The following is a 16,266-nucleotide window of genomic DNA, read 5'->3' as shown; positions in this document are numbered from 1 at the left end:
CCCAAAATTCTTTCTACATCTCAGTTCTTCAGTTCTCTTAACACTGGCATCATGTTGTATAGTGCTTTTTCTCTGAAGGAGATAGGCACCAGACTTAAAAACAACAACAACAACAACAAAAAAAAAAACACAGTACTATGGATTGAGTTATGTTCTCAGCCCTTTATTTTAAATTTTGAGACAGGTCTCCCTAAGTTGCCCAGGTTGGCTGCAAACTTTTTTGCCTCAACCTCCTGAGTAGCTGAATTACAGGCATCCACCACTTTGCCCTGCAACATTTAACATTTTTATCATTTAACTTCTGTACCTGACAACTCCTATAACTGGTACCTCAATATACTTATGTACTTAGTATATACTCATATATACTAAGTTAATCAAAAGCCAACATTAAATAGCAAACTTAGGAGCCAATTCCAGGGGCACATTAAAAATCAGTGTTTGTCATCATGAATTATGCAAATCCACTCACCAATACACATATATTTAAATATAAATTTGATGAAAAAATATTAGTGTTCATGAAAAACTGAAATGCAATGTAACTATTATACTAATAATTCTTGTTTAAAAAAAAAAACCTACAGATGAAGGTGTATTTTTAGTTAACATTTAATCAAAATTGTGTTTTCTGAAAAATATTAAAATGCATGTCTTCTTTTAAATCAGATATTCTTAACAGGGGTATGCATTAGAGACCCCGATAAAAATGTTTAAAACACATATTTAAACTAAACACTTAGATTTGAATTCTCCTATACTCAACCTTAATTTGCACACTGATTAAAAAAAAAAAAAAGAATCTATTTTGACTACAGGCCAAAGGCTGCAATTACTATTTATTTCTGCTTTAAGTTTGCTCCACTAGACCCAGATCCTGTCAGTCACAGACCTATTTTTAGTTCAAGGGCCTTCCAAGTAGGAATAAGCTGAAGCTCTCCCCCATCTTCCCATTTAAAAACCTGCAGCTTAGAGTCCATTTACTCATAAGTAAAAAATAGCTGCCTTAATTATTTTTATATTTCATCTCTTATTAACAAATGAAAGTTGATATGCAAACATTAAATCAGAAGAACACATTTTAGGTTCAATATAAAATCCAAGATTCATTTTACAGGATTAATGATTTTATTTTATTATGGTAATCATTATATTATGACTTTATGCAGAAACTAATAATGGCATCCACTGAAAAATCCTTTTGAATTCCTAATTGGATCAAATTATTTAAAAATTAACTATGCCTATTATATTAAAAAGTAAGGGGAAATCTCCCACAAAACACAGTATGACTGTTTTATAATAATAATAATAAAAATAAAAAGTGCTAAGAAATTGGCTAGTGTATTAATTAAGCTCCCAAGAATAAAGTATCTCAAAATTGTTATGCCAGGTAAAAGCTACTGAGATATTATATGAGAGTATAGAAAAATCATCATTAGCTATGAGAAATGTTTCTGCTGTTGTTAAAAAGGATATATAACACTTGGCTTAATTTGTTTGTCTTCAAAATTTTACTTTTGTGTATTTAATACATAAAAAACTAAGATCAATTACTAACTACCCAACAGAGTTTTTTTTTGTGTTACACACATAACTCATTAAACAAATGCAAATGATGGTCATAAGGAAAAGAGCTTCTTACCTTTCGAATAACTTGTTGCTGCTGTGCATGCTTTGCTCTTAATTCAGACACCTCCTTCCAAAGGGACTCATTCTCACTATTATAATTAAAAAATAAATAAATAAATAAAAAAGATTTAGTCAGAAAACCAAACCCCAGTATCTTAATTAAGAATACTAGAGAATTAAAAAACACAAACCTAGAGAACTTAACTATGTTTGTTTTCACTATGATATGTATTTTTATGAGACTAGAAAGCTGGTTCAATAATACAGGAATGACAACTATCTCAACACAACTCCAGAATCATTCCTTCTTAAATGTATCATCTGCTATTCATGGCAAAATATACAAAAAAAAAAAAAAAAAAACCCACTTAAAACACACTTCTATATCCATATGGTAGCAAGCAATTTGCTCCTTTTGATAATGTGGTTCATTACTTTTTTTAATGTTCATCACTTAAGTGAGGTTAGACTTTGTGAATCACCTTAGGAAACAAAAGTGACATTTACTGAACACTTGATGTGCTTCAGGCACTATGCTAAACGTTTCAATTAAGCATTTAAATTTCTCTAAAATCAGCCAAGTAAGGAATAATTGTCTTGAAAGATTAGGACACTGAGGTACAGAGAATTTGTGGGAACCTGCCCAGTGTCACAAAGATAATTCTATAACTGTTAAAGCCAAACTAAAGTGAGACTCTCAAACTACCTTGATAACTGTCTCAAACAAGCATATGCAAACCACTGTTTTATTTTTTTAAAAGATGGAATATTCAACAATGTCAAACCAATAACTTGCCCAATACTAAGATTGTTTTCCTTTGCCATTTCTTAATTGAAATTGCACTGTGAAAATGGTGAGAAGATATAAAAGATAATCTACCAATTAAATAAATTTCAACTTTTGTTAATCTCCACAAAAGCTATTTTTCTCAGTCTGAATTATTACAAAAAGAAATGTGGATTTAAATACAGAGGTATATGAAAAGGAGATTTTCTTTAATACTTACTTACTGAATAACTGCTATATTTTTTCAGACGCACCTTTAAAGATGCTATTATCTGCCTACTAAAGGAGGAGATCATTGCCTCTAACACTTAAAGGATGATCTGGGGATCTATTTCCTTAAGAGCTACACTGAGATTCAAAGAATTAGGTCAAAGTATAGCGAACAGACACATCCTCAGTGATTAAATAAAATATGCAAAATGGAGAAATTTATATTTATTCAAAAAAAGAACCAAAGCCCAAGGTTACTATTAAAATATAGTTAGGAATATAACTGAAATGGGTGAAGAATACTTCAAGGAACTACTCTCAAGCCCTTGGAAACTATTAAAGGGAAAAATCTCAGCTGCTTACTAAGAGTAGTAAAATACCTCTCTCTCTCTCTCTCTCTCTATATATATATATATATATAAACTTATTACTTTTGTAAGTTAGGAAAACCTATCAAGTAATGTCATAAAACAAAACAAAGCATCTTTTTGAAGAAAAAGGTTTAAATAACATTCTCCCACACCTATGCAGAACAAATATCAAGTAGGGCAAATCTCTTGGGTTCTTTTATTCCCTACTTTTTGTGTCCTACTTTTTCCTAATAGAACTCAAGGAAGAATTTTAAAGGAGGAGGGGGGGGGAAGGATGAGTAGTACATAAGATTTTTTGTGTGTGCCCTCTTTTGTTTGTGAACACCTAAGTAGAAATGTATTTCCTACACTAAAGATTTATTGTTTCTTCAGTAATATTTGTTTATCAAATTGTTTTGATGTTCTTAGGTTCATACGTGATCCTGACCATCACAATTAAAACGTGTTATTAAAGTTAAGTCTATGACTACAAATCAAAAGTAGTAAGAACCAATGCACCAGACAACTCCAACACCCAACACATTAGTACTATATTTGGAAGAATGGTTTACCTTTTTAATTCTGAAAGTCTGGACTCAATTGTTTCCTGTTTTATTTGAACCTTCTGAGCACTACTTATAATTTTTGTTAAATCTTCCTGGCGAATTTTATTTTCTTCTGGTTTTGAAGATGAAACCTTTCAAAAAGCAAATTTAGAAAATCAAAAATACACGGCACACCCATGATTATAATTCAAAGCTTCCCTATTATAAGAATTTTTTGTGATCTACTCAAAGGGAGATTTTGTTCTAAAAGCCCAGGGTGGAATTCTAGGAAAAGAATACACTTCACAGCTCATCCAGAGAGAAAGCAAGAAATAATCAGAAAACAAAACAAAACAAAATTTCTTTAAGTTTCCATGAGCAGTAACATCTTAGGGTTTTTTTTCTTTTCCTTCTGCCAAATTCCCTGTAATTTTCTCAAGCCTTTTTATTACCACATTCCACTTTTAATTAAATTTATACAGTAATGGCTACATGGCAGGTCATTTTCTTTCATGGTTTACAGCCCTTTTATGGATTTAGTAAAAATATCTTATTTCAGCAAAAGATATTCATTCAAAAATGTAATAATTAATGCCTACCATGTACAAAGTACTTATTCTGTACAATGGATATATATCAGTAAACAACAAAAAAAGTCCTACAGTGAGGACTTTTTTTCAGTCAACACAGGAATGAACCTTCCTAATATAATAATGACTCTTCATCCTCAATCAGAATGTTGTAAGCATTTTCCTTTCATCAAGAAAATAAAGAATGAGCTCTCACTACAGATGAACACAGGGAAAGGTGGAGGATAGAATATTTAATTAAAGTTTTATTGGTCTGATTCATTCTAACAAAGAACACCTGTGTATTTTCTGTACATTCTGCATTACAATAGCTAAAATTGCTCATTGGTCAATCATACATGTCAAAATCTTAGCTAAATAATGTTAACAACAACTCACCTTCCTTTTAATGTTCTCCAACAAGTCATCCTGGCCTTGTTTGAAGTAAGGATGCTGAAATTCAACAGGACCATCTCTTTCCTGCTTTACTATTCCAGAGTCAATATGTACTACTTTACGGAAACCATCTGAAAAAAATTGAAAATTTAATCACACTGGAATTAGACAACAGTCAAAAAGTCACAATGCTTGTGTGGAATTTTCCTTTATCATCTTAATGAGAAAAAAAATGGTTTAATCAGTAATTGGTTAGCAGAACAAATAAACTGCTGGCCATACTTACACATATTTAGTTGCCTTACAAAGCTTGCCATGTTATTGTGCTTGAAGTATTTTGGAAGAATTTCTTTTGCAAATCTTTGTTCATCCAAGACCAGAAAACTTTGGCCATTCTAAAGAAAACCAGAAAAGGTCAATTAGTTAAGGTTCTCTGGCACACTCATATATATAAATCCCAAACCTGTCCTGACCAGTCCTTCCATGATACCTTCAAATCAAAATTCTATTCCTGATAATGGCAACAACAACAACAAATTGCAATTAAGTGCCAAACTGCAATTAAATTTTTTGATATCTACCTGACACCAAATACTGCATTATATCATTAGCATTTCCATTAAATAAGAAAAATAGACCATTTCTGCTATCTTGTATAACAATAAAATAAATAAGATAAATTAAAAGGAAACATATTTTATCAGTATCTGTAATAGACACTATACTAAGATGCACTGATTACAAATTAACTGCAAAACTCAAAGCTATATGTTTACTACATTAACACTGAAAGTTAACAGTGGCCAGGTGAGGGGGCCCAAGCCTGTAATCCCAGAGGGTAGGAAGGCTGAGGGAGGAGGATCTAATAAATATCCACAATACATACAAAACTCCTACAATTCAACAACAAAAATCAAACAACCTAACTAAAACAAAACAAAACAAAGGACTGTAGTAGACCTTTCTCCAAAGAACATTTATAAATATAGTCAATAAGCACATGAAAAGGCACTCAATATCACTAATCATTAGAAATAAAATCAAAACCACTATGAGATACCTACTACTTCGTAGCCATTAAGATGGTCATGAGCAAAAAACAAAAAATAAGTATTGATGAAGATGTGGAGAAATTTGAACTCGTGTGAATTGCCAATGGAATATAAAAGTGTGGCTACTATGGAAAGAGTATAGTAGTTCCTCAAAAAATTAAAACAATCACTATAATATCCAGCAATTCCTGTTATAGATATGTACTTAAAAGAAGAAAAAGAAGCATAAACTTTGAAGCTCACAATAGCATTATTTATAATAGCCAAAAGGTAGAAACAACCAAAATGTCCAACAGTTGAATAGATAAACAAAATGTAGTATATACAATGAAATATTCAGTCTTAAAAAGTTAGTCATGACACATGCTGCAACATGGATGAACCTTAAAGACACTATGATAAATGAAATAAGATAGTCACAAAAGTATAAATACTATGCAATTCCACTTACATGAAATATCTAGAAAAGTCAATTTCATAAAAACAAAGTGGGATGGTGGTGGTTAGGAGCGGCAAAAAGAGTTGGACATTACTATTTTGTGGGCATGGAGTTTAGTGTAGAAAGAAGAAAAACATTCTGAAGGTAGAAGGCAATAAATGTTACCTAAAAATGTGAATGCATTTAATGCCACCAAACTGTATCTTAAAAATGGCAAAAACAGTTAGTTTTATGCCATTTACATTTCGCTACAATTAAAAAAACAAGTGGGAACATCGATGATTTGGAAATCAAATACTGAGCTTTTCAATAAAGGTGCTAGACAACTGAATATGTAGGAAATAGTGAAACCAGATCCCTCAAACCACACACAGAAATCAATCCCACCTGAATTCAAGACATGAAATGCAAACCTTTAAAACTTTTGTATTTCATGTGAAATGCAAAACCTTTAAAACAAACTGCAACTGCAACAGAACAAAAATATACCAGTAACAATACAACAATGTTAAGAATCGAAAAAAAGTTTTAAAAATATATAGAACCTAAAATACACACAGAATCTTTAATACTAAAATAAAGAGGACAAATGTGTTGTAAAACTATTAATTCTCCCTAAATTAACCAATACGTCAAATTCTCTCTTAATTTAAAAAAAAGATTTTTAAAGTAAAGATGAAGCGGTGCTATTACACAAGATACTTAAAAGTTTATTCGTAAAAAGAAACAAAAAGCCAGGCGCTGTGGTACACACCTGTAATCCCAGTAGCTCAGGAGGCTAAGACAGGAGGATCACAAGTTCGAAGCCAGCCTCAGCAAAAGTTAGGCACTAAGCAACTCAGTGAGGCCCTTTCTCTAAATAAAAAATACAAATTAGGGCTGGGGGTGTAGTTCAGTACCTGAGTTAGATTCCTGGTACTCACACCCAAAAAAGAAAGAAAAAGCATGAACCACAAAAAATTGATAAACTATACTAAAATTAAGGAGCGATACTCATCAGAAAAGGTACATAAGCCACAAACTGGGAGAAAATGAAAGCAACACATATAACCAAAACATGAATATAAAGTATAAGGAATTCCTGCAAATAATAAAAGACAAATAGAAAAATGTACAAAACAAACATGTCACAGAAAACATATGGCTAACTGAACATGAAAAGATTTTAGAACTTACTAGTAATTGGGGAAATATAAAAATCTCACTAAGAAAACATTTTATATCCTACTGCCCACAGCCAGCTCGGGCAGCTAAATTAGAGGTCGCTCCAGTGAATTTCCTAAGGTATCAAATAAAACACAGACACACAATTTACCTTTAAATTCAAACCCCAGGAATTAAAGCTCCTCTGCCCTCAGCCTCAAGCTCCCCAAAAGGGAGAGCTAGGAATGTCACAAGAGGCTGGCGAGAGAGAGCTAGCACGTTCCGGAGTGGTCTTTTATTCAGGGGGACTCTGGTTCTTAGAAATTTCCATCCAAAAAAGGTCAAGAGGGCCAGGGTTACAAGGACAGGTAAGGTAACTAGATCCCTGAGGATGTAGGAAGGCATGCCCAAGCATGAAGACACACTTGGCAGCATTTTTACTACTCTCAAGATAGGGGCCACCATCTACAGTCACTTGAAACTGGTCAGATCACTGAAAGTGACTGACAGGGCCTCAACCAATCAGGAGAGGAAAACTCTGGTCACATGACATGGTGGCCACCCACAATATCCATTAATTGTTAAAAATTAAGAATGATAATATACAGTTTGAGGAAGAAAATTAACTGAGAAATTCAAGCACAGCTAATAATAGGAGAGTAAATAGATCTGATCTCTTTGAGAAACGTGCACTATCTTAAAATATTCATGTTCTAATTCCAAGCAATTAATTCATATATAGACATACCTTACAGACACCTGATATAAAAATATTAGTAACAGCATGTGACACAGTTGATCATTTATCTTCCTAAACCATTTTCTTTCATTAACTTCTATGACCGTACTCCCTGATATTCCTCTTTTTCCACTGTTTGTTCTCAGACTCCTTTGCTGGCTTGTTCTTGACTTTACATCCTCTGGATGCTGAATACCCAATCTTTCAGTTCCAGTTGCTTCATCAGTTTTCCCAGATTTCATTCAGCCCCATGACTTTGCCGCTCACAAGCGCCAAACTCTGCCCTGAAAGCCAAACTCATACCCAATAACTCATACCCAACATTTCCACTTGGATATCTCAGGGTAGGGAAATCCATCAAGCTGTTCAGAAATATTCCTGTTCTTCCTGCACTGCATTTCTCTCACCTTTTTTGGGGGGGAGGGGAAAGGGGAGGAGGGAACTACTATGACCAGTGATTGAACTCAGAGAACTCATCTGACCACTAAGCCACATCCCCAGCTCTACTTTATATTTTATTAGTGACAGGGTATTACTGAGTTATTTAGTGCCTTGCTTTTGCTGAGGCTGGCTTTGAACTTGTGATGGTCCTGCTTCAGCCTCCCAGGCTACTGGACAGCTGTGCACCATGGCACTAAGCCTCAATGATTCATTTTTAATCTCAAATTTAAAAACAGTAACCTCAACCAACATTTCTGTTCAGGCCAAATCTGAATCATTGTTAATTCTTTGTTCCTTCTATACAGACAATTTACTAGCAAGTCTTGAAGCTCTACCTTCAAAGTTGAAATCAAATTTGACCCCTTCTCAGACCACTATGAATACAACTAGCCTAGTTTCAGCCACCATTTTCAATACCACACTGGAAAACTCTCAGTCTTCTAACTAGCTGCCTTACATCCAATACCCTATTACAACCTTATGGCCCTAGACCATCTGCTTCTACTTTTCTGATCTCTCTCTCCTAGTCTCTAAAAGATATATCAACAACATGGGCCTTCTTACTTTCTTAAACATTCCATATTCAAGGACTTTACATTTGCTATTCCCCCTTTCTGTGATCCGCCCTTTCTAATCATTTAGGTCTGTGCTCAAATGCCATCTCTTTAATACAGCTTTCCTTCTCACCCTTTCGAGTATCCACAAATTTCACTCAGTTTATGTGCCAATTATCAATTTATTGCTCCAAACACGTTATTTTTTGTATCTTCTGCAAACATGGAACAGGGTACCTTAAATTCTAATTGCCACAATTAACTCTTTTGTGGTAGAGGATATTTGAGAGAACCTGCAAGCACCTAGCTCTTGTAATGCATGATGATAGGAAGCAAACAAAGCACAGCAACTTTCCCTGTCACTCCCTCTTACCCTTGGGCAGTGAAATGTCCCTAGCAATACCTCTCCCAACATTCACACTTGGATATGGAAATCCAAAGAACAAATTTACTCTAAAACAGGGGGCTGAATTTTTCTTAAAAGGGCCAGATAAATATTTTTTGTTTGTTGATAAGGTCAAGATTTTCTCTGTGTAACAAAAAAAGCAGCTATAGGCAACATATAAATAGACTGATCATGGCTATGTTCCAATTAAATTCATAAAACAGATGACTGGCATTTGGGCTGTAGTTTATCAATCCTTGCTCAGAGTTCTAAATGTCAGATTTCCAGTAAGTTCCACCAGTCCAACACAAATGACTTCTCTTCCATTCAGTGAAATATGGCCATACTTTCTCCAACAAGGCCAGGGTCCTAGCCTTGAGGGAAGTGTCCCTACTATGGCATTATCATAGCTATACCAACACTGACTGTTCCTACTAACTACTCCTATATTCTTTAGAGTTTTCTTTACTCCAATTCCTATGAAATAGTAATTCTATTAAACTTTCCCTATTGAAAATATTCTGTGGATGTTGTCTTTTGATTGGATCATAACTGACAGACTGTCAACCTGTTTGCTCTCCTTTATGGTACTTATCACTGCTCAGTTACTCATATTGGCTTATTTTATCTATCAGTACCTTCTTCTAGAATGTAAACTCCACCAACAAAAGCACTTTGGTTCACTACTGAATAAATTCCTAGTACCTAGCATACTGGGCATTAACAGGTCCACAACAAATATTTATGATTAACTTACTAAATGAATCTTTAGTTCAATAAACTCAATCATATCTGTCGAATCTCAACTCTTGGATAATATCAAATAAAGATGAAAGTTTCTTATTTAAATTTGCATTGTCTTCCTCACACAAAGCCCTCATTCACTCCTATCATTCTGTGTCTCTACTTTGGTATTCCTTCAGTCTCTACTCTAAAATTAATAAATTACATCTTTGAGTACAAAAATTCAACCTTATTGCCATAAACCCATGAGGCTCAAGCAATTCAACAATGAATTCTCCCTTCTCCCTAAACATTTTACAAGGTTCAGAAAGCCATTACTGAGTGGGACAAGAGATTGGTACCTTCTCCTCCATCCTTACCCATAAATGTTGGCAAACTTTCCAAAAGTAGTCAGTAGCCATTGCTACTGCCTAAATTAAACTTTTGGCACTCTTAGTTTAGAATGCTCAAAATGTTCATACAAATAATCTAATACTTTAGGATCACTGAAAACAATTTCCAGAATATAAATGTGCAACTTTAACAAGTCTGTAACTTTTCAATGTTCACCAATTATTTCTTAAGTCTTTAACTCCTCTTTTACATATACAAATAAAAATAATTTGCAAATGAGTCTTCCAACTTTTTTGCAGGCCCATCTAACTTGGATTTTACCCTTACTTTGCCATGTTTATGTTTCACTCTGGAATATCAAAATAATGCAATGGTTGCCGGGATATTCAAATTCCTTCAAAACAGCTAGAAAACACTACAGTTTCCTGGTTTCCTCCCTCCATCTCCTATTTCTTTATTCATCTGTGATTTGAGAATACTAGAGAATTGCCAAAAGGCACAAAAAAGTGGAACAAATGGGTATGAGGTCTCTAGTGAAATCGTGCATCCTTCTCAAGCAATTTGAGAAACAGAGACAAAGGTAAGAACACTGACCTTATAGTAATTTCCTTCTTTTATGCTACTTTATAATAATTATCAACATTCAATAGCAGTAAAAGCTGTTCTTCACTATCAATGACAAGAACTTTCATTTAACCTCCATAACCTCTTGTCTCTGAATATCAGGTTTCCCCAGTTTCTTCCTAGCTAAACATGTGCCCTTCTCTTTAGGATATATTACATTTAAAAACATGCTTTAGGTTGTCTGAAAATACTATCTCTTTTCTTGACTGTGGAAATAAACTGTTTACCAGAACAAAGAACTATTATATGAAATTTTGAAGTTATGGGAAATGTTTAAAAAAAAAAGACAACTTTTTGTTTGGGGAGAGAATAAAGGAAAAACTGAAATATGTACAGTGTGTTTTTCTTAAAGACCTTGGATCTTAGGGCTGGGGATGTGGCTCAAGTGGTAGCGCGCTCGCCTGGCATGCGTGCGGCCCGGGTTCGATCCTCAGCACGACATACCAACAAAGATGTTGTGTCCGCCGAGAACTAAAAAATAAATATTAAAAATTCTCTCTCTCTCTCTCTCTCTCTCTCTCTCTCTCTCTCTCCTCTCTCACTCTCTTTAAAAAAAAAAAAACTTAAAAAAAAACGACCTTGGATCTAAAGACTTATTAAAAATTTTGAGTCAGTAACAAATTTAGTATAATTTTGATCATTCACAATATTATTTCTGTTTAATGAAGAGAGGATTATTTCACTTAATTTTGTCAAATTTCAAGAAAAACTAAAGTTACGTAAGTCTTTAGAACTGTTATGCCAAACTTTCCAAACTGCAGCTGGTGAGTTTTCTGTCCTTGCCTTACACTCAAGTTAGAGATTATTTTCCGCCACTGGGGGAAAAATGCCTAAAAGATTGCTTGGTTCCCAAAACACCTGCTTCTTCTAAAAGGCCTTAATACGATTTTCAATCAGATACTATAAATGCTAAATTACCTCAACAGAAGTGCAGCACAAGTATGGGAAAATAAATAAATAAAACAGAAACAACTATAAATAGCAACTTTTAAAAGATGCCGATGACTTATTTTGGTTTTTCATCTAACATCACCGTTTAAAAGTTTTACCTTTCAGTGTCAGCAGTGCTTTTAGAAAATATGTGTGACAGCAAGATTGAAGATAGGCAGGTGCACTAAGCTACTAGGTTAGTACTAGATAACATTTATCCAGATTTATCCACTAACTTGTGAAGGATATCATTTCTTTTTTAAAGAGAGAGAGAAAGAGAGAGAGAAAGGGGAGAGAGAGAATTTTAATATTTATTTTTTAGTTATCAGCGGACACAACATCTTTGTTTGTATGTGGTGCTAAGGATCGAACCCGGGCCGCACACATGCCAGGTGAGCGCGCTATCGCTTGAGCCACATCCCCAGCCCCATGGACATCATTTTCGTATAAAATTAAACATTGAACCAGGCATGGTGGAGCACACGTGTAATCCCAGCGGCTCAGGAGGCTGAGACAGGAGGATCTTGAGTTCAAAGCCAGCCTCAGCAACAGTGAGCCACTAGGCAACTCAGTGAGACCTTGTCTCTAAATAAAATACAAAATAGGACTGGGGATGTGGTTCAGCAGTTGAGTGCTTCTGGGTTCAATACTCGGTACCAAAAAAATAAAATAAAAATTAAATATGGTGCTAATCTGTATATTAACTTTAGTACAGTTGGTGGAGCTCAGAAATCTATGTTAGAAGATTGACCTTGGGGATCAGAAATCTATGTTAAGAGGCTGATCTCCAATCTTGACTAGCTGTGTAACTATAGCTAAGTAATCCAACCTGTCTAAGCCTAGAATCCTCAATTACGGTGCGTGAGATGGAGTTAAACTAGATGATCTCTAAAATTCTTTTCAAATGTTCTTTATCATTTCTACCACTAGCACAGGGATTTCACTCATTCATCAAACACTAAACACCTATTGTAACTCTGGCACAGACACAGACCTGAGTTCATTTTCATTTTCCTACTGGTATATTAGAAAAATGAGTAGTTAAAATATACACTAAGCTGGGCACAGTGTCGCACGCCTGTAATCCCAGTGACTCAGGAGGCTGAGGGAGGAGGGCTGCAAATTCAAAGCCAGCTTCAGCAACTTTTGAGACCCAGTCTCAAAATAAAAAATAAAAAGGGCTGGGGATATGGCTTAGCAATTAAATGCCTGTGGGTTCAATCCCCTGTGCAGAAAGAAAAAAAAAAAAAAAAAAAAGCTAAGACTTAATAATTTAATAATGGAATAAAAAATTACTGTCTTATTTCTTTACCTTAAAATTCACGAAATTAAGTGTTTGTGGATGAGTATGAAACTCTGCATTTGATACTGCAGAGAAAATAAGAATGTTATTAATATACTGGGCTTATGAGAATTTATTGGACTTGCCACTAACATAATAATAACCTTTTATTAAAACCAATTACCAATATATTTAGGTACCATTTCTAAGTAGTATAAACAAGGCTTTTCCAAGTCAAAAAGGTATGATAAAGTCAGCTCAGGCAGAAAGAGTACCTCATCCAATTTCTAACATGAATACATAGATGAGTAACAGTCTGTGCTGATCCATCCTTGTCAACTTTTAATCCTTCTGACTGATGAAAAGCATGAGACATCTGTTTATTTTAAGTACATCCTAGTGGCTGGCTTTCTTATTTTCACCTTTCCTTGCACAACTGTACAGAATTCATCAAATGCTTAATACGCACAGCTTCACCCAGAAGGGTTTTAAAAAAAATCCAGTTGACAACACAAGAAAATTAAACACTAGAAAGTTTAAAAATGAATAAATGACACTAAGAATAGTCAAAATCTCATATGCTTGATATGGTACACTATTAAAAATAAAATTGAAAACTATTAATAAAAAGGAAAAAAAACAGAAAGAAAAGGGAAAAGGAGACAACATTTATTTAGCACGTAACAGGTATCAGGCATTAAGCTGGTAGTTTTGACTTGTTCTCAAAAACTCCATACATGAAAATATTCCCAACTAAGTGATCATCTACAGTTAAGAAAAACCCAAAATGCCTCATAAATTGATTCCAATAATCCAAGTGTCTACTAAAGTAAATGTAGTGTCGATGTTAATAATCATTCTGTCTAGAATCTTTGTGTTTAGAACTAGAAGGGGTCTCGGGTCATGGAGGCAACCCATCCATCCATCTTATGCACAGAGAAACTTAGACCAGACTGGATAAGAGGCTTGAGTGGGGTTATCCTTGTTTGGAAGCAGAGTCATGATCAAATAATCTAAGCACCCATATACCATTCTGCGGGCAACTGTTTGGGGAAATTTAGTAATTCATCCTTAGCTCCTCATCAAGTTACTGAACACGGTCTATTAGCACTTTCATTATCATAATTATAAAATACCCGATTACACAAATGGCCCGTCTCCAAAGAATATTTTGCCACTTTCTATTTAATGTTTGAAAAAGCCATTGATAAGCAATAGCCTGCGTTTGAACATCTGTCTACTCCCCCGACAGCTCTCCTCATAAAAGGTCCCAGATGCAAAGCGAGGGGTGTGTGCGTGTGGTCAGGTCGCTAGGGTACAGATTTCCCCAGCTAACCCCGCGCGGAAGAGCCCGGCCTGGATCTCCGGGTTCCGATCCCTACCCCAGCCGGATGGAGGATGAGTGTGCAATAACGTGGCTCCCGCGCCCTAGGTACGTCCTCTGCCTAGGCTGCGCGGGGCCGGTTCGGAACGCGACCCGGCCGGACCGTTACGGGCCGCCCCTCCCCCACCGCGGCCCGCGGCGAGCGGTGCGGCCGGGCCCCAGCTCCCCTCGTGAACAATACCAGGGGTCCTCTAGAGGCTGCGCGCAAAGGCCGCGCGCGGTGCCGCACAGCTGCCGCGCGCCCCGGGCCTGGCAGGGAGCATCGAGCCGCAGGCCGCGAGGGACAACCCCGCGGGAGGGAGCGGGGGAGCGGGAGGCGGCGGTTCGGAGGCCCCGGTGCCCCGACCATACCTGGCTCCAGGTGATGAACTCGTTGGTGTGGGTTTCCTCCACAAGCGTCCACAGCTTGCTGAGGAAAGCTGGCACGTTGGAACTCTGCTTCATTGTTAACCAGACGCAGGAATTCCGAATTCTACACCCGAACGCAGCGGCAGTGGTGGTGGTGGTGGTGGTGCTGGCGGAGGCGTCGGCGGCGGCGGCGGCGGCAGCAGCTGCTCCCCGAGAACGCCCACCACGCAGGCGCAGCAGCTCTCGGCCCCGCCCCCCACCCAGCCCCGCGGGGCGCTCAGCTAGGCTAGGAGGCCCGGCGACCGCACGTGACAGACAAATCTCTGTGCTCCGCCCATGCGCGCTGGTCTCGCGCCGGTCCTCCGCGGAGCCAGTCCTAGGCCCCAGGCCGCGCCACAGAGAAAAGTGATTGGATGCTGCCGCTTGATGGGCGGGAGTTAAAGGGGGCGCTGCCTTCTTATTTGCCTTTTATAAGGGAGGTTTCGCTGTAGCGGACCTCCAGCTTAGGAGAAGGCGCTTAGTTGTTTCTATTGGGAAGGGCATTGAATTCTTTGGCTGTGTCAGAAAGGGCTACAAAAAGCCATCAGGGGCTTTTGAGTCCTTAGTTTAGCAAGCAAAGTGTAATTTGCATCTGGATAGCAGAAGGGATAAATCACGTGAGGCAGAGGGCAGCTTTCCAATGTGATGTGTTAGGCCCAAATAGAAACTGTTAAAATAATTAACCTTATCCTTAAAGTTTAATTAGGGGAAAGCGACTCCTTTAAAATATTCGTCGAAAAGAGGAATTTAAACAATAACTATTTTGTAAATACGGATTACTGTAAACCAGGCACTGTAATAGGCATGCTGTTACATGTTGTTTATAATTATGCAAACATCAGTGCCTACTCTGTGCCCAGCCTAAAATGAATTAGCCTAATTTCTTTTCTGGGGAGGGGGTAAGGAGAGTGAGGGGGAGTTTAGGAGGCGGTAACAGAATTAAACCCAGGGGCACTTAACCACTGAGTCACATCCCCAGTCCATTATTATTATTATTATTATTATTATTTTGATGTAGGGTCTTCCTAAATTGCTAAGGGCCTCACTAAATTGCAGAACTTTAATTCTCCTGCCTCAGCCTCTGGAGCTGCTGGGTTTACAGGCCTGTGCCACCAGGCCCAGCTCATTGTCTAATACTTTATATTATTTTAGTCAAATTAATTGTTCTTTCAGGTACACTGTAGGCACATTTTTATTTACCTGAAATAGTTTGGCATATGGAAAAAATTACTGGGCAAGGAAAAAGTAAGTCTGAGTTTGGGTTCAGCTTCAGGGACACTTTAATGTATGTTAAATTACACTGGTACTGTGACATTTGGAAGAATTCTTTAATGTATCTG

The 16,266-nt window shown here is 36.6% G+C and overlaps 1 protein-coding gene across 2 annotated transcripts in view; it reads right to left on the bottom strand.

Annotated features, from left to right (window-relative positions):
• Positions 1 to 15,139, bottom strand: part of LOC308650001 (heat shock factor protein 2) — a 36,309-nt gene extending 21,170 nt beyond the window's left edge. For both annotated transcript variants that reach the window (XM_081295928.1, XM_081295929.1), the window contains exons 1-5: positions 14,891 to 15,139; positions 4,776 to 4,884; positions 4,493 to 4,620; positions 3,552 to 3,676; positions 1,646 to 1,721 (exon numbers count right to left, since the gene is read on the bottom strand). In XM_081295928.1, coding sequence (XP_081152054.1) covers positions 1,646 to 1,721; positions 3,552 to 3,676; positions 4,493 to 4,620; positions 4,776 to 4,884; positions 14,891 to 14,983 — 531 coding nt within the window. In that variant the 5' untranslated portion in view covers positions 14,984 to 15,139. The remainder of the gene's footprint in view (positions 1 to 1,645; positions 1,722 to 3,551; positions 3,677 to 4,492; positions 4,621 to 4,775; positions 4,885 to 14,890) is intronic.
• Between the last annotated feature and the right edge of the window lie 1,127 nt (positions 15,140 to 16,266).

This window comes from Spermophilus citellus, assembly GCF_964194105.1.
Source record: "Spermophilus citellus genome assembly, chromosome: 5".
In the NCBI taxonomy this organism is placed as follows: Eukaryota; Metazoa; Chordata; class Mammalia; order Rodentia; family Sciuridae; genus Spermophilus; species Spermophilus citellus.
This window is presented reverse-complemented; position numbering and strand designations above follow the sequence as displayed.